Source organism: Manis pentadactyla (genome assembly GCF_030020395.1).
Source record: "Manis pentadactyla isolate mManPen7 chromosome 15 unlocalized genomic scaffold, mManPen7.hap1 SUPER_15_unloc_1, whole genome shotgun sequence".
In the NCBI taxonomy this organism is placed as follows: domain Eukaryota; kingdom Metazoa; phylum Chordata; class Mammalia; order Pholidota; family Manidae; genus Manis; species Manis pentadactyla.
Window position 1 is genome coordinate 1,313,635 of NW_026644588.1, and position 24,215 is coordinate 1,337,849.

At 44.1% G+C, this 24,215-nt stretch overlaps 1 protein-coding gene across 1 annotated transcript; it reads right to left on the reverse strand.

The window, feature by feature from the left end:
* Positions 1 to 10,322: 10,322 nt before the first annotated feature.
* LOC118918457 (zinc finger protein 773-like) lies at positions 10,323 to 19,393 on the reverse strand. Its single transcript, XM_036897316.2, has 4 exons — positions 19,142 to 19,393; positions 18,409 to 18,535; positions 17,818 to 17,916; positions 10,323 to 12,810 (listed from the first exon to the last, which is right to left on the reverse strand). The coding sequence occupies exons 1-4, from the start codon at positions 19,229 to 19,231 to the stop codon at positions 11,723 to 11,725; spliced, it is 1,404 nt and encodes a 467-aa protein (XP_036753211.2). The 5' UTR covers positions 19,232 to 19,393; the 3' UTR covers positions 10,323 to 11,722.
* Positions 19,394 to 24,215: the final 4,822 nt, after the last annotated feature.

The window sequence follows — 24,215 nt, forward strand, 5'->3', positions numbered from 1 at the left end:
GTCGGATGTGGCCGGGCCCAGGCGGCCCCGGAAACCCGGCGCGGACCCAGGGGGCCGTGCCGCGCGAGGGGGGCCGGGCGCCTCCCGGGACGACCCCGGGGTAGGCGTTTCCTGGGGCCCGCGGGGGCGGGGCTCCCGGCGACGTCACAGAGGAGGGGAGCGAGGAGAGCATGCGCGTCCGCGCCCGGCCCGAGCCGCCCCCGCGCCCGCTCTCGCTCTCCTCGGCGCCCGGCGGCGGCCTCCTGAACCTCGTGTGCCCTTCACACGAGGGAAACTGGGGCTCGGAGTGTGGGTCAGCCGAGGTCACACTCGCACCAAGGCCGGGCATGGGGAGTCAGCTGAGCCCGAGGGACGCCCCCTGTCGCCGCCTTGTTCGCGGGGCCTGCGCCGGTGAGTGGACGGGCCTCGGGCTGCCCGGCCCTGGCACCCTTACGCCACTGTCAGGGCTGCAATACAGAGGATGCTCTCGCAAGGCTCCCCACCTGCCCTCGAGTTTGGGATCACCAGATGTGGATCACTCTCGGCCCAGGTCCTTAATCAAGACCAGGGATTATAAGGAAAGCTTTCCAAGTTCTGGGTGAAGTAGGGTTTCCAGGCATAAGAACTGCCGTATACATATGCTTGGATGAGGTACTGAACTGGGAATATTCATGAAACCTCAGGTCTATGCTTGTATGTTGCACCTGGAGAGCAGGGGGCCAGCAGTCAGCCCTGAATGGCACGCAGGGAGCTGGGCCTCTGTTCTGAGGGTAGTGGGAGCCACAGAAGGTTTAGAGCTGAGGAAGGAGGTCCTGACTCAGGTCTCTACAGGCTCTGGCTGCACAGAGAACAGACGGAGGGTGACGGTTGATGGTTCCTTTTGTGTTCAACCAGCCATATTTTCTTTGACAAAATCCAGTTACTCATTTTAATATTTTACTTTCTTTTCTGGATTTGATTTGCTATATATGTTAATAATTTTTTTCACTTGTATTAGTGAGAACTATAGTTAGGTAATTGTTTTCCTTGTACTCATTAAGCTTTGCTATCAGCTTTATTCGTTTTTTTAAAACTTCTCAATAGCTTCATTTCTTAAATGTCTTAGTATTGCACACTACTGAATATGATAGTGTAACAAATAGGACTCACAGTTCCTGATGTTGACAAAGTTTTATTTGGATAACAATCTTATTCAGAACAATTAGGAGATAATTACACAATTATGAATTGTGTATTATAAATCAACACAAGCAAGTACACTATGACAGTATCAACAGTCTAAAACACACGGTCATGTTTTATCTGATTTACTTGTAATTTTTCATGTTTTGTTGCTATTTTAAATGGCATATTTTATTTAACTGCATTAAAAAATTTTTTGTTCCTGGTGTAGAGAATGAATTTACTTTTATATTGAATATATGTGTTGATTATATATAGTACATGTATCCAGTGAGTTGGGTTTCCCTTATCAGCTGTAATAATGTGCTTTTTTTTTAAATGTAGATAATCATTATGGATGAGTAATTACATGTCTATTCTTAACTTTATATCTTTTTCTTTGGTATCATTAATCCACAATTACATGAGGAACATTATCTTTACTAGGCTTCCCCCTTCACCAAGTCCCCCCCACATACCCCATTAGTCACTGTCCATCAGCGTAGTGAAATGCTGTCAAATCACTACTTGTCTTCTCTGTGTTGCACAGCCCTCCCCGTGCCCCCCCACATTATATATGCTAATCATAAGGCCCCCTTTCTTTTCCCCGCCGTTATCCCTCCCTTCCCACCCATCCTCCCCAAACCCCTTCCCTTTGGTAACTGTTAGTCCATTCTTGGGTTCTGTGATTCTGCTGCTGTTTTGTTCCTTCAGTTTTTCCTTTGTTCTTATATTCCACAGGTGAGTGAAATCATTTGGTACTTGTCTTTCTCCACCTGGCTTATTTCACTGAGCATAATACCCTCTAGCTCCATCCATGTTGTTGCAAATGGTAGGATTTGTTTTCTTCTTATCTTTATATCTTTTTTGAGATATGCTTGACATATAACATTACATTAGTGCCAAGTAAAAATGATTTTATATTTTTGTATTGCAAAATGATCACAGTAAGTCTGGTTAGCATCCATCACCATACAGTTACATTTTTTTTCTTGTAATGAGAACTTAACTACTTTTTTAACAACTTTAAAATATACAATATAGTATTATTAACTATAGTAACCATGCTGTACCTTACATCCCCATGACTTACCTATTTTATAACTGGAAGTTTGTATCTTCATCCTCCTATCCCCTCAACCCTGCTTCTAGAAACCACCAATCTGCTGTCTGTATTTATGGGTTCATTTTTTTCTTTTTATACTTTTTAAAATTCCACATATAAGTGAGGTCATATAGTATTTGTCTTTCTCTGACTTATTTCACTTACCATAATACTTCCTTCAAGGTCTATCCATGTCACAAACAGCAGGATTTCCTTTTTTATGGCTGAGCAGTATTCCAGTGTGTGTGTACACATCTTTTATCTATTCATCCATTAATGGATCCTTAGATTGTTTCCCATCCTGGTTACTGTAAATAATGCTTCATAAACATATCTTCTTGAGTTAGTATTTTCTTTAGTTAAATACCCAGAAGTGGAATTGCTGGATCTGGTAGTTCTGTTTTCAATCTTTTGAGGAACCTCTATACTGTTTTCCATAGTAGCTGCACCAATTTACATTCCCACCAGTAGCCCACAAGGGTTCCCTTTTTCTACATCCTTACCAAGACTTGTTATTTCTTTTCTTTTTCATAATAGCCATTATGACTGATGTGAGGTAATATCTCATTGCTTTTATTTCCATTTCCCTGATGGTTAGTGATGTGGAGCATCTTTTCATGTGCTTCCTGACCATCTGTATGTCTTTTTTGGAAAAAGAGTCTTAAGTCCTCTGCCCACATTTTAATTGTTTTTTTTTAATGAATTTTATGAATTCATTTTTTTATGTCCACCCCTGTGATATAATGAGTTATATATTTCCCAGGTATATTTGATCTTCATCCACAGGTCCTGAAAACACTTCAGAGCCTTAAAGGTGAAACAGCTGTCTTGTCATGTTAATGAGAGACTCTTGGACCCCCACCCAGGGGCTGGGGCTGGAGGTTGAATCAGCCAATGGCCAATGATTTAGTCAATCATTACTATGCAAGAAAGCCCTTACAAAAACCCGAGAGGCAAAACTGCTCTCTTGGCTTCTGCTTCTCTGTCAGAGAGAGCTTAGGGAGCCAGAAAGCTTCCACATGCCCCTGAGCCAGGCCCCAAGCTACAGGAGGATAGGGTATCTCCATTTTGGGAACTTGCCCTATGTATCTCTTCATTTGGCTGTTAACTTGTATCCTTTATGGTATCTTGTATTAAACTGGTAAAGGTGTTTTCCTGAGTTCTGTGAGCTGTTCTAACAAATTAATCAAATCTAAGGGGGCGGTGCTGGGAACTGTCGATCTGTAGCTGGTTGGTCAGAAGCACAGGTAACAGCCTGGGGCTTGCCACTGGCATCTGGTGGAGGGCAGTTTTGTAGGATGGAACCCTTAACCTGGGGACTCTGCTGCTATCTCTGGGCAGATAGCGTTAGAACTCACACACACACACACACACACACACACACACACACACACTTTGTTGATAGTTTCCTTGCTGTGCAAAAAAGCTTTTTAGTTTAATGGAGTTCTGTTTGTTTATTTTTGATTTTGTTGCCCTGTGTTTGGAGTCAGGTCCAAAAATCATCACCAAGATTGATGTTGTTAAGTTTACTGCCTATATTTTCTTCTACAGTTTTCTGGTGTCAGGTCTTTCATTAAGCCATTTTGAATTAATTTTTGTGTATGGTGTAAGATAGTGGTCTAGTTTCATTCCTTGCAGATGGCTGTGCAGTTTTTGCACCATTTATTGAAGAGACTGTCATTTCCCCATTGTATATTCTTGCCTCTTTTGTGGTATGTTAATTAATCTTATATGCATGGGTTTATTTTTGGTCTCTCTATTCTGTTTCATTGATCTGTGTCTTTTTACGACACTACCATACTGTTTTGGTTACTGTAGATTCATAATATAGTTTGAAACCAAGGAGCATGATGTCTCCAGCTTTGTCCTGACCTCTCAAGATCACTTTGGCTATTCAGGATCTTTTGTGGTTCCATACAAATTTTAGAATTCTTTGTTCTAATTCTGTGGAAAATGCCATTGGAAGCTTGATAGGGATTGCATTGAATCTGTAGATTCCTTTGGTAATATGGACATTTTAATATTAATTCTTCTAATAATCCATGAGCATGGAATTTCTTTCCATTTATTTGTGTCTTCGATTTCTGTCATCAAAGTCTTAATAGTTTTCAGTGTTCATGTCTTTCACCTCCTTGGTTAAATTTATTCCTAGGTATTTAATTGTTTTTGATGCAATTGTAAATGAGATTGTTAATTCCTCTTTCTGCATTTTATTCTTAAGTGTATAAACACACAACAGATTTGTGCATACTGATGTACTCTGCAGATTTATTGAATTCATTTATTCTAACTTTTTTTTTGGTGATGTCTTTTGGGTTTTACATACATAAAATCATATTATCCATAAATAGTGATAGTTTTACTTCTTCCTTTCCAATTTAGATGCCCTTTCTTTCTTTTTCCTGGTTGCTCTGGCTGGGACTTCCAATACTGTGTTGAATAAAAGTGTTGATTCCATGTAGACATCCTTATCTTTTTCCTGGTCTTAAGGCTTTCAGCTTTTCCCCATTGAGTATGATATTAACTGGGGGCTTATCACATATGGCCTTTATTATGTTGAAGTATGTTCTGAGAGATTTGTTGAGATTCTTATAAATGGGTGTTGAGAGATTATCATAAATGGGTGTTTTGTCAAATGCTTTTTCTGCATCTATTGAAATGATCATATGATTTTTATCCTTCATTTTGTTAATGTGTTGTATCGCACTGATTGACCTGCAGGTGCTGAACCATCCTGGCATCCCTGGAATAAATCCCATTTGATCATGGTGTATTATCTTTTTAATTTGTTGTTAAATTCAATTTGCTAATATTTTACTGAGGATTTCTGCATTTATGTTCATCAAGGATATTGGCCTCTGATTTATTTTGTGGTGTCCTTGTCTTATCTGATATCAGGTTAATTAATGCTGGCCTTGTAAAATGAGTTTGGAAGCATTTCCTACTTTTCAGTTTTTTGGAAGAATTTCCAAAGAATAGGTATTACATCTTTGAATGTTTGGTAGAATTCACCAGTAAAGCCATTTGGACCTTGACTTTTGTTTTTTGGGAGTTTTTTTTATTACTGATTCAATCTCCTTCCTAATTGGCCTATTCAGATTTTCTGTTTTTTCATGAGTCAGTCATGGAAGATTGTATACTTCTAGGAATGTATCCATTTCTTTGAGGTTGCCCGATTTGTTGGTGTATAATTACTTATAGCATCTCTTATGTTCCTTATGTTCACTTATGACCTATGATATTTCTTTGTTATCAATTGTAACTTATCTTTCTTTCTGATTTTATTCATTGGAGCCCTCTTTTTCTCTTAGTCTAGCTGAAGGTTTGTCAACTTATATTTTTAGAGAAATAGGTCTTAGTTTTATTGACCTTTTCTATTGTCTTTTTAGTCTCTATTTCATTTATTCTGGCTCTAATCTTTGTTATTTCCTCTCTTCTCCCTTTGGGGTTTGTTTTTTTCTAGTTCATGCCATACCTCTAGGTGTAAAATTAAAATTGAGATTTTTCTTGTTTCTTGAGGCACACCTATATCATAAATTGCCTCAGGACTGCTTTTGATGATCCCATATATATAGATTTTGGTATATTTCCATTTTTATTTGTCTCAGGTATTTTTTTTAATTTCTCCTTTGATTTCTTCATTAACCCATTGGTTCGTCAGTAGCATGTTGTTTAACCTTCACATATTTGTGATTTCTCCAGGTTTCTTCCTGTCACTGATTTCTAGTGTCATAACCATTGTGGTCAGAAAAAATGCTTGATACAATTTTCATCTTCTTAAATTTTTTGATACTTGCTTTGTGGCCTAAAATATTACCTATTTTGGAGAATGTACTACATGAAGAATGCATATTCTGCTGCTTTGGGATGGAATGTTCTGTGTATATCTATTAAGTCCATTTGTTCTAAAGTGTCATTTGACACTGTTTACTTATGATTTTCTATCTGGACAAACTATCCATTGATATAAGTGGGGTATTAAAGTCACTACTGTATTGCTGTCAATTACTCCCTTTAGGTCTGTTAATATTTGGCTTACATATTGAGGTGCTCCTGTTGGTTACATAAATACTTACAAATATTTTTATCTTACTGGATTGATCCCTTTATCATTATGTAATGCCTGTATTTTTCTTTTATTACAATATTTGCTTTTTAAAGTCTGTTTTTTTCTGATATAAGAATAGCTACCTCAGCTTTTTACTTACCTGTTTTTTGTTTTTGTTACTAATTAGTACCCTTTTTATATTAAAGATATTAGGATGTTACATAACATTTCTTATAGGGCTGGTTTCATGGTGATGAATTCCTTTAGCTCTTGCTTATCTAGAAAACTTTTATCTAATCTTCAGTTCTGAATGATAACCTTGCCAGGTAGAATATTCGTGATTGGAAGTTTTTTCCTTTCAGCACTTTGAATTTGTCATGCCACTCCCTTCTGGCCTGTGAAGTTTCTGCTAAAAACTCTGATAACTCTTATGATGGTTACTTTATACTTAAAAAGTTGTTTTTTTCTTGCTGCTTTTAAGATTCTCTCATTGTCTTTAACTTTGGACATTTAATTATGTGTCTTGGTGTGGATCCATCTTGTTTGGAACCCTGGACTTACTTGATCTGGATATTTGTTTCTTTCCTCAATTTGGGGAAGTCTACAAATATTTCTTGAAATGATCTTTCTGCCCCTTTCTCTTACTCTTCTTCTGGGATGCCTGTAGTGTGAATGTTATTCCACTTGATGTTGTCCCATGTGTCCCATAAACTATCTTCACTTCTAAAAATTATTTCTTCTTTTGTTGCTCTGTTTGGGTAAGTTTCACTGTTCTGTCTTCCATATCATTGATTGTTTCTTCTGCTTCATGTAGTCTGTTGTTGAACCCCTCTAGTATATTTTTCAGTTCAGTTGTTGTATTCTTCAGCTCTGTGGTTTGGTGTGGTACTTTCTTATATTTTCTGTCTCTTTCCTGAAGTTGTTAACTGTGTTCATCCATTCAGCTTTCCATTCAGTATCTTTATGGCCATTATTTTGAACTCTCAATAAGGTGAATTCCTTATTTCAGTTTCATTAAGGTATTTTTCTTGGGTTTTATATTGTTCTTTCATTTGGAACATATTCCTCTGCTTCTTCATTTTGCTTGACTGTATGTTACTACATATTAGGCACAACACCTATCTCTCCCAGTCTTGAAGGAGTGACCTTGTATAGATGAACCTTATTGTTTAAACTTACTCTAGCTCTTAGTTTTCTCTTGAATCCTTGTGATTGTCTAAGCAGCCTGATTTATTCTTGACAGTACCCTGTTGTAGAGGGTATGCCAAGCCCTGTGAGTGTTCAAGAGGGAGGTATCTCATTCATTATCTAATTTAGAGGGTGTTTGGATGCCAGACCCTCAGGCAGCAGTTTTTAAGGTATACAAGTCTTATGAGATTGCAGTCATAAACCCTACTGACCTCCAGATCAGGCAATCTGGAGGTGCCCCTCGGTGACAGCTGCAAAAGTTGGGGCTCCAGGACAAATGTGTGAGCTCCCTTACAAGAGGTACCCATGAACTGTAGCAAGGCCAAAGAAGAGCATAAAAATGGCATCCTCTGGCTTTTGTTTCCTGAGAGTACTTCTATAGCCTCTAGATGTGTAATAAACCTGTAGCCTGCCCCCCAGGCTGATGCTTGAGGACAAGTAAATAGTCTTTTTCTCAGGAACATGGGGGTACATTTCACTCTGCTCTGTAGTGCTCTGCGGATGGTAGCCTGCCAAAAACTGTCTCTCCAATTCTTTAAGGCCCAGAAATGCTATACCCCCAATCACCAGAGCCAGGCATTTGAGATATCTGCTGTGTGGGATGCACATTCCACATTTGTCTGCAGGGACTTCGGGCAGGGCTGTGGTGGGTGGGGGCAAACCCACTTTTGCTAGCAGGTTAGGAGAGTGTAAAAATGGTGCCCATCAGTGCTAGCACTAGGTAGGTAGAAGGAGAACATAAAAATAGTGCCCACCACTGCCTCTGTTCCTGGACAGACTTCCAGCAAGCACCTGCCCCTCCAGCAGACATCTTAACAAAAGAATCTCCTTTGCCTATGACCTAGGCACTTTCCAAACTTCTGTTTTTGTGCTGGGTCCCAGGGCAAGTGAATCTAAACACAAGCCCTCTAGGTCTCCTAGACATAAGCCCTGTTGGTTTTAAAACCCAGATGTTTGAGTTTGTTCCAAGGGTTGGGGTGCCTGGAGTAGGGCACAATCCTCTCACTCCTTGGGAAATTTCAATATTTATGAGATTCCTTCTGATTGTGAGTCACTGCACTAGGGGCATGGTTCTCTGCCTTTCTTACCTGTCTTGATGTGGTCCTTCTAGCCTTTGTTTCAGAGGGAATTGTTCTGTATGCAGCCACAGACTTTTGTCTGTGGGAGGAGGTCAGTTCAGGATCTTCCCATGTTGCCATCTTGCTCTGCCTATCTTCCTTGACCTCTTAAAGTGAGTTGGAAAATGTTGGATCCTCCTATTTTTTGACAGGATGTATTATTGTATTATTTATTCTTTAAACGTTTGGTTCTGCAAATGAGTGAAGTCACTTGGTACTTGTCTTTCTCCGCTTGGCTTATTTCACTGAGTATACCTTCTAGCTCCATCCATGTGTTTCAAATGGAAGGATTATTCTTTTTTTTATGGCTGAATAACATTCCATTGTGTGTATATGTACCACATCTCCTTTATCCTTCTACTGATGGACACTTAGGCTGCTTCCATATCTTAGCTGTTGTAAACAGTGCTGCGATAAACATAGGAGTGCATGTCTTTTTGAATCAGGAATCTTTTTTTCTTTGGCTAAATTCCTAGTAGAGGAATTACTGAGTCAGATGGTATTTCTATTTTTAGTTTTTTGAGGAATCTCCATATTGCTTTCCACAATGGTTGAACTAATTTACATTCCCACCAATAGTGTAGGAGGGTTTCCCCTTTCTCCACATCCTCACCAGCATTTATTGTTTCTTGTCTTTTGGATGTTGGTCATCCTAACTGGTGTGAGGTGATATCTCATTGTGGCTTTAATTTGTATTTTCATGATGATTAGCAATGTGGAGCATCTTTTCATGTGCTTGTTGGCCATCTGAATTTCTTCTTTGGAGAAGTGTCTGTTAATATCTTCTGCCCATTTTTTAATCGGGTTGTTTGGTTTTTTTGGGTGTTGAAGCATGTGAGCTCTTTATATATTTTAGATGTTAACCCCTTATCAGATAAGTCGTTCACGGATATATTCTCCCATACTGTAGGATGACTTTCCGTTCTGCTGATGGTGTCCTTTGCTGTACAGAAGCTTTTTAGTTTTTAGTTCCATTTTTTCATTTTTGCTTTTGTTTCCCTTGCCCATGTTTATATTTAAGATTTTTGTCTATGTTTTCCTGTATGTTTTATGGTTTCATGACTTATATTCAGGTTTTTTATCCATTTTGAGTTTACTTTTGTATATGGAGTTAAACAATAATTCAGTTTCATTCTCTTACATGTAGCTGTCCAGTTATGCCAACACCAATTGTTGAAGAGGCTGTCATTTCTCCATTGTATATCCATGGCTCCATTATCATTTCTTAATTGGCCATGTATGTTTGGGTTTATATCTGGGCTCTCTATTCTGTTCCATTGGTCCATGGTTCTGTTCTTGTGTCAGTACCAAATTGTCTTGATTACTGTGGCTTATGTAGTAGAGCTTGAAGTCAGGGAGCATAATTCCCCCTGCTTTATTCTTTCTTCTCAGGATTGCTTTGGCTATTCGGGGTCTATTGTGGTTCTATATGAATTTTAGAACTATTTGCTCTAGTTCATTGGAAAATGCTGTAGGTATTTTGATAGGGATTGCATTGAGTCTGTAAATTGCTTTGGGCCAGATAGCCATTTTGACAATGTTAATTCTTCCTATCCATGAGCATGGAAATTCATTTTTTTGTGTCTTCATTAATTCCTCTCATGAGTATCTTGTAGTTTCCAGAGTATAGGTCTTTTGCCTCCTTGGCTAGGTTTATTCCTTCCATATTTTATTCTTTTTGATGCAATTGTAAATGGAGTTGTTTTTCTGATTTCTCTTTCTGCTAATTTTTTGTTAGTATATAGGAATGCAATAAGTTCTTTTTTTGTAACTGTTTTTAATAAGCCAATATTTGGGCATAAATATGCTCATGGCTACTGGAATCCCATTGCTTCCTAGGCCGTCTCAGAAGAGATAGGGGGTATGTATATATTTAAGTATGTCTAAATATATTGAGTTCTTTATATTTAAATCTGCAAAGACTTCACAAGCCTGGATATTTAAAAGGATTCATTGGATTCCGATAGGATACTCAGATAAGACATTTATTTACAGGCAAAGATACAGTACTGTAAGAGAAAAAAATAACAGTACCAAATATGCAAAGAACAAGCAGATAAATTGGACTTCATGAAAATTAATAAATTCTGCTCTATGAGAGTGTTAAGAACTGAGAACCAAAGCTATAGACTATGAGAAAATATTGATAAAATACGTATCAAATAAGGAATTTGTATCCAGAATGTGCTAACATATCACAAAACCAATAAGAAACTAATTTTTCTAAAAGTAGGCAAAAAATATGAACACAAAATTCACCAAAAGAAGATATATGGATCACAAACGCACACAAAAATGCTCAACAGTGAGTCATTAGGGAAATGCAAATTAAAACCACCATGAAATACTTTACAACACCTACTGGAATGGCTAACATGAATAGCTCATGTCTTACAAAGGTCAGCAGGGAAATGAAGAAACTGGAAATCTAATATGCTTCAAGAGCAAAAGTGAAATATTATACCCATTTTAGAGTGTATTTGGCAAGTTTTTAAAAAGTTAATTAGGCTCAACTTCCAGCATTACTGTGAGGAGCTTTGCAGGTCTGCTTCCCACTAATATTGGTAAAAATTTAAAAAACACAATTCAAAGTCTCTGGAAATGGTCCTACAGGTATACAGCAAATACAAATATTTACTCAAGAAGATCTAATATTCAGTAATAACAGCAAGAGACAGTTGCATTTGAACCAAGACCACTCCCTGTTTCCTCCCTCCAAACTGAAGAGAAATGAAAACTCCACTCCAGACCCATACAGCAAAGAATGCAGGGCTCTTTCTCCCTGGAGCTCCAACACAGGGCTATCTTCTCAGGAGGGGCACTATGTCAGCAATTCTCTTCCTGCCCCCAGTGTGCATATTTGAATGAATGAAGTTCAACTGCTGACTCCTTCATAAAGGCTACTTTCAGAGTTTTAAGTTAGATTAATTTAATTTAGGATGACAGCACATGCCCTGCACTCCTAAGGCTTTTCTCAGTCTGAACTTTCTGGTGCCCAACAAGGCTAAGCCTTTGGCTGAAGCCTTTCTTCATGATCACTTCTTAAGGCCTAACAAGGTTGTGAAGGTTTTGTTGCTGAATCAGAGCACAGCTTTGGTAAAGACTTTTCCAAGTTAGCTGCATTCAAGACTTTTCTCCACTGTGAACTTTCTGGTGTTGAGTGAGGTTGAAACGCTGGCTAAAGGATTTCCCACAATGGCTGCACTCATAAGGCATCTCTCCAGTGTGAATCCTTCGATGTTTAACAAGGCTCGAGCTGTGGCGAAAAAAATTCCCACATTCCCTGCACTCATAAGGTCTTGCACCAGTGTGAACCCTCTGATGTTTAACAAGACTGGAATTCTCACTGAAGAATCTTCCACATTCATTGCACTTAAAAGGCTTTTCTCCAGTGTGAACTTTTCGGTGTTGCATGAGGCTAGAACTTTGGCTAAAAAATTTCCCACATTCACTGCACTCATAAGGCCTTTCTCCAGTGTGCACTCTCCAATGATTAATAAGGCTTGACCTGTGGCTATAGAATTTCCCACATTCACTGCACTTATAAGGTCTTTCTCCAGTGTGAGCTCTCTGGTGTTTTATGAGACTTGAGTTAAAGCTAAAGAATTTCCCACATTCATTGCATTCATAAGGCCTTACTCCAGTATGGATTCTGTGATGCTGAACAAGTGTAGAATTATGCCTGAAGGCTTTTCCACATTCACTGCATGTAAATGGCTTTTCTCCAGTGTGGACTCTGTGGTGTTGAACAAGGTCAGCATTGCGACTAAAGGATTTTCCACATTCACTACACCCATAAGGCCTTTCTCCAGTGTGAACTATTTGGTGTATAAAAAGGTTGGATTTATGGCTAAATAATTTCCCACATTCACTGCATTCATAAGGCTTCTCTCCAGTGTGTAGTCTCTGGTGCTGAACAAGTAAGTATTTCTGACCAAAGGCTTTCCCACATTCGCCACATTTGTAATGCCTTTTTCCAGGATGAGAGGCCTCCCCACTTTTGGTAGTCCTGTGTGGCTCCCCTCTGCTCTGTTTGTTGAGAAGCCCAGAGCTGTTAGGGAAGTCCTTGTCACCCTCCTCTGCCTCTTCTCTTAAGGTTGTCTCTCCATAGGGCTGGTTGTAGCGGTGGTGAAGGTTTTCTCTGAGCATTCCCTCTACATAAACACACTGCTCAGAAGGGGCCGCCTCAACCGTCACTGCATGCCAACAACCTGAAAGCAAGAAATGTTAAAGTGTATGTAAATTTTGGTGGGAGGAGGCAGCACACCTATAAATGTGTGTCTGACACACCCATGAGGAGCCTGCTGCACATAGCTGGACCTGGCAAGCTCACATATTGGTGGGAGGCCTCATGAGCAGCAAGGACACAGGATCAGGTACGGCTCAGGGAGCAAAGGCAGGGTCTCCAACACACTCTTGCAAATGGCTTTCAGTAGGGCACTGCTGCTGACAACATGGGAACAGTGTAGAAGGATGTGTCCAGGCCCAGAAAAACCCGAAGCAACTGAACAGCAGGTGTTCAAGTACTATCTCAGGATATGTGCACATCTCACAACGGACTCAGTGAAAGCCTGCTTTGTATTCTGCTGCCTCAAACAGGCTGTGGACGGCACAGCCAGGGGCACCAGAGTGATGAGGCAGGCCCCTGCCACAGCTTCCCCTTCCTCCCCTCCTGATTGGGACCCAGTGCCATTCAAATGCTCCAGTGAAATTCCCTCACTCCTTTTCTTGTGTACCCCACCTGACTCACAGTAAAGGCACTTGCCCGTGGTTCCCCTCAACTTGTCCCCTGCCTGGTTGAGCCTGCTCCCTTGGTGCTCCTCCTCAAAGGGCCCCCCTTCAGTGTGCAGTGACTCTCTCTGGGACCTGTGAATATAATACATTTTGTTTATTCCTGCACCTCACCTCTGTCTCCTCTTGCGGCTTCACCTAAGAGCATAAAAAAATGATTGGCACTGTGAACAGGACAGTCTAGTCACAGGTGAGGGATGAACTAGGAGATGCCCCTTAACTGGCTGGTTTACCAGTTGGCTGTCCCTGTGGGGCTTTGCCATCTGGGGAGGCTCAATGTCATGGTGCTCCTGTGGGCTGCTCTAAGCTGCTCTGTGTTGCCTCAGTAACTACTGAGGCTTTCCACCCCAAACTGTGGATCTCTTCCTAGAATACCGAGAGTCCACTGAAAGCCAGCTCTGACTCAAAAAGGGAAGAAGGGTTCTCCTGCTGCTCCCTGACCATGGGACAGACTGGCATAATCAGCTAGCAATATTATGGAACTCCACCAGGATCGATGGTGAGAATGGAAGGGTGACCTCCCTGCAGGTAGCAAAGGAACACTGGTATCAGGTTCAGGGTTATTAAATGTCTTGACAAATGAAGCCTGGGTAACTGGGAGACAATTTCTGTGGACTGGTGGCACCAGGAATGGGAGCTTCCTGATGTTCACATTCCGGTCCATTTTCCCTCTCAATCCTAACCTGTGGTGCTGCATCTCCTTCAAGAGAAGTCCTCCATGGCAATCCCTTCCCCACTGCCATTGCACTTTGTCTCCTGATTGCATGAGTATTGTGGGTCCCATCCCTGGAGATCAGTGGCTCAAGATCTATGGCCCAGGATTTCAGCAGGAATATTTAATTCCATCACCTCCCAATGTTAGCCAGTCATTCAAGAAAGGTGAACCCCCTCTGCCACACTAAGACCTCTACACAGTGCTGCTGCCTGTCAACATGCCAACTACTATTCAGCTGCTACAGTCTAGAAGCAATCCCAAAGTAGATCCAGCCACCCTAGCTCTCCTAAATGGACCCTAACCCAGCTGAGGTCATCCTAGGGAGTGAGGCTGCTGCAGTGAAGATGGGACACAGAAAGGAATGTCCAAGTTCTTCCCAGAGCCAGCAGGTCAAGAACATGGGAGATCACAAGGAATCAGAAACAGATTCACAATTTCACACTAGAAATTTAAACTGTACTGAAAGGTTTCATTCAAAGAGATGAGAGAAAAGGGGTTACTGAGAGCATTTAATGTGGGCTTGGGTGGCTGCTGGTATTACTACAGAGAGTAAGGAAAATAATTTAATGACCCATTGGCTCTCCAAGTCCAATTCTCATAGGGCATTCTGAGGCTGAAGGCACCCAAAACAAAAGGCATCCCAAACAGGGCAGGCATGACAAGGCCCCCCAAAATTAACGAAATTGTAAAAGCTTCAGATGAGGAACCTAAAACCTCTACCACTCCTCGATTCCAAAAGCCCTGCCATTACTGACTTGGATTTCTATGGCCTAGAGATGCCCAGGAGGACGCTATCAAGGAAGCCGGCATGATCCTCTGGAAAATATTGGAATGCCTCAATGGATCTACCCGTTCTCTGAATAGTGAGTCCAGGATTCAGAACCCTGAACACGTGTGACCCAGAGGAGGCCCCCTTTGTCACAGTCTAGTTGTTCTTTCAGGTATCAGATTTATCAGCATGTCCCATGGCAAACAGGAGGCCAGTGATGGAACTGAAATGCTGTGCTACAAGGGCTCTGCCCATCCTGACTTAAAAATTCTAACAACACAAGCCCTTCCTGCCGTGCAGGTACCCCTACACCACTACCATTCAGCCTGCTCTTTCTCCAATTGCTGGCTGGTGCCCCCAGTGTCTCCAGGTGATTGGACTCACCCCATTATTGACAACTGAGACATCAGTGTGCCTCATGAACTAATTACTAGGCAAGTCACCCTAAAATTACAATTAAAAGAGCCTCATCCATTACCCACAGGTCTGGCGGCTCTGGGAACCACTCCTCTGAGTACACTCGAGGGTGCCTCTGGTTCCCAAACTGGCAACTACCAAGGCCTCCGACGGGGATTCAGCCAGTCCCCAGGCCTTGTCACACCACCCAGGGACAATCATCCATACAAACTCTGGTGATTCACTTTAACTTTAAGAATAGGCATTTTCTAGCTTTACCTGATATAGGAGCCCAAGTTACCATCACTCCATCACTCCATGCAACCCATTCAAATGTAAACAGAGGTGCCCCTTTTAACCTGCAGGGTAATGTTGATAAAACTATTCACAGCAAACAAATTGCCCTGGATCCCAATATTGCCACAGTCTTTATTAAATGGCTGCCCATCGTGGTTGACCTGCTACACTTTGAGTTTTCCTATTAGAGATAGAGGTGCCACTGCATGCTGTGTCCATGCTGGAACAAGCCAAGGTCCCTGGCCCTGCTGGTCCGGCAGAGAAGCCAAGGGGCTGTCCCTGCTGGTGAAGGCAGTAACCATAGTGCCCGAAGCAAGGCACTGCTGGCCTTCGGCTGGTAATTCAAGGCCTACTAAAAGGAGGAGGGATTATTCCTAAATTCTCCTCTCAATAGCCCTATCTGGCCAGTCTTAAAGGCTTCGACCAAGAGTGGGACTTAACTAATGATCATCAGAACCTCAAAGTTCAAGATAACCCCCCATCAAGGCTCCAATACATAACATGATTGAATTCACTAAAGATACTCAGACGGTGCCTGGTGACTTTTGCTGTGGTGGAGCTGACCAATATTTATTGTGCACCTGTTACCCATCAGTCACAACCCCAGTTCACCTTTACCTTTGAAGGAACCCAACATATATTTACTGAGTTGTCTATGCGTTATTTGAACAGCCCAGCAACTGCCCACAATGTGTATTGCCAGGACCCAGGCAGGGTTCCCCCAAAACCTTCGTCCACTTATCCCACCTGCCTTTGTTCCCAATTGTACTCACCTAGGATGGCTGCATGTTACAATCAAGTCTCCCTACAGGCCTACAGCTTGTGCCCAGGAGCCACCCTGACCAGTTCCTCAAGTCAAGGCCTTCGTCTCATGATAAAACCTCACTAGCACATTGTGCTTTAAATAAGGGCAGCTTTGGATTCTGTTGTGGCCCAAACCCATGGTTGACACCTTACATGCTCTTCCCTGCTGAATGCCAATGAAACTGTGCCCCAGTGTGCAGTGGTTACAATGGGGATCCCCAGTTCTTTACTCACTGGGTACCTTTTTCCATTAACCCAGGACGCTGGACAAAAAGGGCAATATTTACTCCCCCCTTAAAAGGACTTGCCATAGCTGCAGTAGATGCCAGCACAGCAGCCTTTGTCAAACAAGACCATGCCATGACTGCCAACCAGCACCTTTTGGCGGCCATCAGCTCACATACAAAAGCCTCCATGAAACAAAAACATGTCCTCAGGCAACAAGCCTGTGAGTCTCTGAGCCCAAATGGTTATAGATGAAAGATGGCCTCCTGTTTACTAGCCAGGAAAGGAGGCGTTGGTGACCTCAGGAAACTTCTGGACAGCTTCAGGCCAAGAGGTAAAAAATCTCTTATGACATAACCCAAAGCTTCCAATGGATCCCTGTAAACCCAAAGGGGCCTGGCCTCTCCTCAGCTTTCCCCCATGAAGTGCCGTGTCTGGCTGCTGCCTGTGTAGGGCTCCTCCAGGTTGTCACCTTTGTCAAAGCTTGCCTTCAACCAAGTTATTCTAGGCACTTTTAACATCTCCACAACCCTGGTGACAAGTGCTATCCATCCCAATTAGTATTGTTAATGATATTGAGAGGCCACATCAACTGTATTGTACTCTTTAAAACTTTCTATTTTACTGCTGCCTCAACATCCCTGCAAACAGGCCATGAGCACCCCACCCAGGTGACCAAGCGCACCAGTGATCAGGCTGGCCCCTGCCACAAGTCCCTTTTCCTATGCTTCTGTGACCTGGTAACATCGAAATGTCACAGTGAAACCTCCTCACTCACATTCTTGTGCGCTCCCCTTGGCCCCCAGTAAAGGCACTTGCCCCCAGGCCCTTGCTCCTGCTGCTTGGTTGAGCCCACTCCACGGGCGCTTCCTCCCTTGTGACCTCCCTCTCAGCGAGCAGTGTCTGTCTGAACCTGCTGAGCAGAACAAACCCTTGTTTTTTTCCTCTTGTGGCCACACGTGACTGACCATATAATACAAAAAAAGGCCAGTGTTGGAGAGCGTTGCAGAGACAGCCATGGAGAGGACCAGGGGAGATGTGGAGGATAGAGAGGTGGGGGATAGCCTGGGTCAGAAATCAGAGTGGACATGACAAGTGGGCAAGAAAGAAAAGATGGAAGTCAAACTTGGCACCAAAACATCCAGGCCCATTAGAAAGCCTCCCGGTATGATTTGAAGGCATCCCTGAGTTCACACCTTCCCAGCTCCTCCCGCCATGTACCTCTTGGCATGGCTGCAGGCATGACTCCACGGGCAAGTGGGAAGGGCTCTCCCCACTGCTCCAAGCGGGTCATTCCATGGGTCCTGGAAGATGCAAGTCCTAAGGGAAAGACAAGTGGATCAAAGTGACCCACCCAGCGACAGACAGCAGGAAATAAAACTAAATGTTACCAAAAAAAAAAAAAAACCACCCTGGAGAGTCCTGTGTGAACAACCCAGTCAAAGAGTGGCTGTGTTGCTGTTTCAGTTCCTGGCACAGGCAGGTCCCTCACATCATGCAGAGGAAGAGGGCACGGCCTGGGCACAGGACTGCCAGGGATCTTCACATCTTCACCAGGTCAGGGAGAGGCCAAGAGGGCGTGATCACTAGGCTGACTGCAAGATTCCTGATCCCCAAGCCCTTTCCCACTCGACCGTGGAGAAGCTCAGGGAGAGAAGTGGGAGTGCACACAGGCTATCACAACACCAGATCCAGGGCACGAGGAAAGAATTGGTGCCTGTGGTCCTACTCTGGGAAGGACAGACCTGCCCGCCAGGAAAAGGGGAAGGGCAGGCACAGCCCAGGATGCAGGAGTCGGGGCGAGGGTCTTACCCAGGGAGACCGTCAGTGCAAAGTTCTCCAGCATCACGTCGCAGTACAGGCGTCTCTGAGCCTCATCAAGGAGCCCCCACTCCTCCCAGGAGAAGTGAACAGCCACATCCTCAAAGGACACATGGCCCTATCAAGAGGGGAACAGCTGAGTTTATGGGCAGCCTCTTTTCCCAGGACTTTGGGCATCCCCTCAAACATCCACCCTCCTCCCTAGCTCTCGGAGGAGGAGGTGCCAGGCCCTGGTGCCACTGACGCTGGTTCTCATCACTGTGTTCGGCCCTCAGCAACAACAGGCAGCTGGGCAGAGAGCTGTCACGTGAGCTCTGGGCTGGCATGCAAAGCCTAACCCTCCTGCCAGACAAGTCCCCTGGGGTCCCCCAAAGTGTGCCTCTGAGAAACAGATCAAGAACCTCCTCTATTCGCAGCACTCCGAGCCCACCAGCGCCCTCGGAATGAAGGCCCAGCCTCTCGGTCTGCCTGTCCATGTGTGACTCGTTCCCTCTCAAGCTGTTTCCAGCAGACACGGGACAAACCTCAGGTTTAAGACTCAGAGCCCAGTCCCACCTCCAGCCTCAGGACAGGCGGGACCCCCGCCCATAACCCTCCTCGGGGGCCGCCACGCCGGCGCTCAGAGCAGGGGCCCCGCCCATGAGCGCCTCTCCGTCCCGGGCCCGGGCACTCGGGGCTCCAGGGTGGATGGCTGAGGGCGGGAGGCCCGGGGACGGGAGGGTACCTGAGCCCGGCCCCTGAGCGCGGCCGCCGCCTTCGGACTCTGGGGGCGCCGCGGGGTCCAGAGACGAGGACCAGGACGGGCTCCGGACATCCCCGGCCCCGACTGGAACTGGGCCGCTGCGGAGCCGCAGACCCCAACGCCGGCCACCTCCCGCGCCTGCCCACTCTCGCCACCCCAACCCAAACAAGCGCTCCGGAGCCCTAGGTCAGACGAGCCGGCCTCAGCCCCCGAAACGACCGCTCCTGCGGTCACGCCGGAAGGCCCGCCCACGCGCTGCGCGTTTGCGGAAACGTTCGTTTCCATTGGCAGAGCTGCGGCGCGACTGGCGCAGCGCCTTCTGGGTAATGTAGTTCCCATCGTAGAAGTGGGCCGAGCTTCGCAGGCGGCGGTGGAGGGGAAATCGGAGTCGAGAACTGTCCCAGACTCGTGCAGAGACCATCCTTATCTTACGCGGGCGGGACCGGTTTCTCTGCGCAGCTGGTGCTACAGTCTCCTCTCTCTTGAACGACTTAAAGAGGCTCTTGAGAGCCACGGTAAAGCGGTTTTCATGGACTGAACCAGTCACACATTACCAAATTTCCCCTGCCACCCAGTGTCAAAGGCAGCGGTGGTGACGCAATGCCTGATGCGCAAGGAAAAGACAAGACTGAGTTCTGGATGTAGGTGGTGAGATAGTCAGGGGCCCCAGCTGATCACCATTCCCCCTCGCCCCATGCTCCTCTGCACCCTCTCCTTGCTTTAGGCCCAACATGGGTGTTCAAGCAGAACAGGCCCCAAACCCATAAAGCCAACACTCCTGTCCCCGTAGCTCTCTCCCCTGCATTTCTGCCTACTCTGTGTACCCACTGCCCTTCTGTTTCCAGACAGAGAGCCCACTCCCTGCCAGTGGGAAGGTTGCTGGACTGTTGGTGAACCCAGGCAGCTGTTGATAAAAGATAGATCAGCACTTTAGTATGTGTACTCCTAGCATCTCCTTTATCCTAGACCGCCGACTCCATGTCTTTTGTGTCAAACTTCGTTTCCCTGATTCTTCCATCCCCGTCATTTGTAGGCTGTGAATGGGCAGAGCTGCAGAGCTCTGTAAGCAATGACCGACTCCGTCACTGCCTTGGAGTGACCCATTAGGATAAAAGATGATGTATTCACTCCTTCCTGAAATTTCCTGAAACTAGGTGTTCAGTACATGCTGATTCTGGAAAGGAGAGGAACCAATATTGGAATTGAGAGCATGGGATCGCTCCTGACAGATGTGAGATCAAGTGCAGAGAAATTCGCCCTTAAACCAAACACAGGAAGAGATGTATCACTTCCTCCAAGTAGATTCTGGATTATTCACTTAGCAGATTACAGTGAGCTGTGAAAATGAGCTGACGACCATGCCATGATCATTTGTGAATATTACATGTTGCAGAATCTAGTCATAGCAAAATGCATATGCATGATACAATCTATGGAAAATTTAGGATCTGGCCATAATACACAGTCTGTCATTTAGGAAAATATAGATGAGTGGAAAATCTATAAAGACATCAAGAGAATGATTCTCAAAATGTCAGGTGAGCTCTAGGGGATCAGAGGGACATGTAAGGGGACAAAGGGACAGAGGACATCCAAGAAATAATTACATATTCTGTTTTACACTGGGTAATAGCTTTATAGGTGTGGTCTTCAGAAAAGAAAAAAATTTACATCTCTTATGAACACCGCACTGAATGTATGACAGTTTATAAAATAAGGAGAAAAGGCTGTGTAGGCATTAAATTTGTCATAGGAATAGACAAATGGATGATCTCAACAGACTAAAACAGCTTCATATGGTATGGAATTTGATATAACTTGATCAATGAGGAAAGAAAAAACTAATCATTTAGTTTAAGTAAAATGATTATCTGTTTTCTCAAAACGTACCTGGGATTTGTTTTAAACAGGTATGGTAAGACAGACACAGAAGTGCTGTTTCTCAGTAGCTCATACTCAGATCTCTAGAAACAGGAGTCACAGAGCAGAGCCTCATGGGGAAGGAGCAGAGCGCGTCAGGAGGCAGGAGGGAGAGGAGGGAAATTACGGCCCAGAGCCTTTATTAAGAGGATTGCCACCGGAAGGAAGGAAGGAGGCAGGTAGGCACACTGGGTAGGACTAGGATCGGACAGTTTGAATAAATTTGCCAGACCTGGGCTGTAGAGGTGGTTGGTCAGACTAACCGGCTGCTGCTCTTTCTCCGTGAAATCCACGGCCCTGTTCCTGAAGGCCACCGATGTTCTGTCCACCTCAAGAAGAGGAACGAGTGCCCCCGGAGTCCTGGGGAGAGCGCTGGGGCAGAGCACGCGCCGCATGCTGACGTCTGCTTCGTGTCCGCTGTGCGGACTGCAGGGGCTGCTTTGCCTCCCTGAGTTTTGGCACCAGATAGGCACGCAATGACGCCGACCACAGATGGGGCCAAGTCAGGTATGAAAGATGCTAACACTCAATGGGGCTGAAATCTGGAGAGCAGGTAGCAGGGAGGGCTGAGGCCCTCATCCTTCTGGCCACCAATGTGCTTCCTATCCACCTGAACTTGCCGAACAGAACCCTATTTGTTTTGAAATCACCTTCTGCTTGATGTGTGGAGAAGGGGCTGGAGCAGAGCAAGAACCGATGGCAGAGACAGGGCAGGGCTGTCGTGCAGTTCAGAGATGTGTTCCTGGTGGGCCAGCCCAAGGCAGCGGAGTCAGTGTTGTGGAGCAGAGGTGAGGGCAAGTGTGGGTGGTGGGAATGATGGGGCTGGGCTTAGGGAACGACAGTTACCCGCCTCAGACCCTCGCTATATCTAGGCCAGCAGGGCTTTCCTGTTCTGATTTTTTGTCAGTGCCCAGAAACACATGTTTAGGGAATAAGTAAAGCTGAAGGCTATTGTTTCTAGGGCAAAGAAAAGGCGAGACTCATCGCTGCCCTTTTGTCAGTTACCTGGGCAGTTGAATAGTCCACTGCCTCATTTCTCGGACATGGAAGGGGGCCAGGTATAGATGGTGGGGTAGAGACCGTGGTGGGCAGTGATTAAAGTCATAGTTCTGTGGACTCCACTCTCAGGTGAGCTACTTAACAGCCATGACTGAGGGCAAATCATGGCCCTCTGCAGCCTCAGGTTCCTCATATTACTCCAGATAACAAATTACCACACAGGGCTTGTCGTGCAGGTCAAAGGGCACGGTGTTAAGTGTCTAATGCCATGTCCAGGGCATGAAAATACTTAATACCACTTCCTGTTAATAATTACAGTCACTCATGGTGTAACCCCTGTATCCAGTCATTACCTTCCCCATCTCCATTCCTAACCAGGAAATGTTGCTGCCTGAAGATTCCTGATGGCATCCTGGCCCATTCAGTTTGGATCAAAGGCCGGGTGAGCATCCGGCATAAGGCCTTGGCTTCTCTAAAGCAAGCTCTGGACATTCCTCATTCCGCCATGATTTCTTACCCACCTGCAGATAGGAGCTAGTGGAAGACATCATGGACTGTTAATTGTGCCTTCAGTGAAAATTTAAAGTATGCTCTGGATATTCACTGAAGAAAAGAGAATCCCTTGTGAAGAATGTCCTGGTCTATCAAAAATTACAGATCGCTTGTTTGAGCATCTAGTCCCTGCTCATTTAGACTTAAACGTGTCCTGCATTGTGCTTTGCCCCATTTGCTCCATTTCTTTTACTATTGTTTTCACTTTTTTATTGATTATTTATATTCCAAATGTTTCCTCTTCCACTTTGAAAAACATACACTCAGAATCCATTTATTATATTTAAGGTAAAATTTACACTTATTTAATACATTAGAGTACAGAGATAGACATACATTCACTTCCCACTTAGAAATATAAGGGATTTAAATATAAGCAATTAGCTTCCTCTAAATGTATGTGTTCTGAGGTTATGCTTGGGAATTCCATCATTTTAACTCCGTAAGGAAATGCAGTCATGTTTTACATAGATAAGTAGTTATTTTAATCAAAAGGTGCACTTCTCTCAGTCCTCATTCCTTTTCTCATCTCAGATCTTTCATCTGGGATCAACCTCCTTTAGACTTGAATTTTATGTTTAACATTTCATTACTCTGGGTTTGTTTTCCAGTACATTCATCATTTTTGGCCTCAAAAGGTCTTAGGTCACACTTTCTTAGAAGACGTATTTACTGTATATAGAAATTTTGTTTGGTTATTTCTGGTTCTCGCTGCCCTCCTAGTGGCCAAATGACAGTTGTTAAGTCTCCTTTCTTTTCACATATTTGTAAGATAACTAAAAGGAACTGAATACATCTCTGTATACAGAGTAAGATTATCTGTAAAAAAAAATTTTTTTTAAGTGTTACTCGCTGGGTTTGCACAATCACTGGTTTTTACAGGCGGTATAAATACATTCTGAGGTAACCGGAGACGCAGGCATCGTCTACGGGCTTCAGCGGTGCCCGACGTCCCACTCCAAGTTCCAAGCCATGGTCGTGTCTGCAGTCTTTTCTCTCATGTTCCCGACCAAACATGCTGAGGCTCACGAAATTAACTCGACATTCCGGCTATGTGTGTGTAAGTCCGAGGAGAGGAAATCCTGGGACAACATGCCTCTAAAAACCGAAATCAGTCAAAGGGAGAAAGAGAGTTTAAAACCCGTTATTGCTTACAAACTGCAGTCCAGCGCCGTCTCTCCCAGCTGCTCCGGAGGAAGCCAGCCAGCCAGCCCCTCCCCTTAACCTCTCAGGTTCAGACACGCCCTCGGTTGCCCAGGTAATTACCCACTGACGTGGAGATGAACTTCTCTCCACTCCTGAGGATATGCAAATGAACTTAAAGCCAGGCGAGATATTCTGGAAATGTTACAATTTTATCCACAATGTGCCTATTTGATAACATAATATTTATTAGCTTCCAGCTATAGAAATCTGAGTGATGTTACCATATGATGTGTCTATTTCACTTTTTGATGAGCACCTCTGCGTAAAGAAGCCTGAAATAAGACATTTCTTATTCACCGAATACATGAGTAGGGCTCCTTTAAGAGTAAGCGAGACTTCGCGTAATCCTCCGGACGTAAGAAGCCGCTCCCGGGCTCCA

What these genes read in the sequence shown, in the direction of transcription:
- LOC118918457 (XM_036897316.2), bottom strand. Translation starts at nt 19,231, where the DNA reads ATGTCCGGAGCCCGTCCTGGTCCTCGTCTCTGGACCCCGCGGCGCCCC. An exon ending in CGCTCAGGGGCCGGGCTCAG is followed by an intron (nt 18,536 to 19,141) that starts GTACCCTCCCGT and finishes CCCTCTTGATAG; the next exon opens with GGCCATGTGTCCTTTGAGGA. An exon ending in TGCACTGACGGTCTCCCTGG is followed by an intron (nt 17,917 to 18,408) that starts GTAAGACCCTCG and finishes TCTTTCCCTTAG; the next exon opens with GACTTGCATCTTCCAGGACC.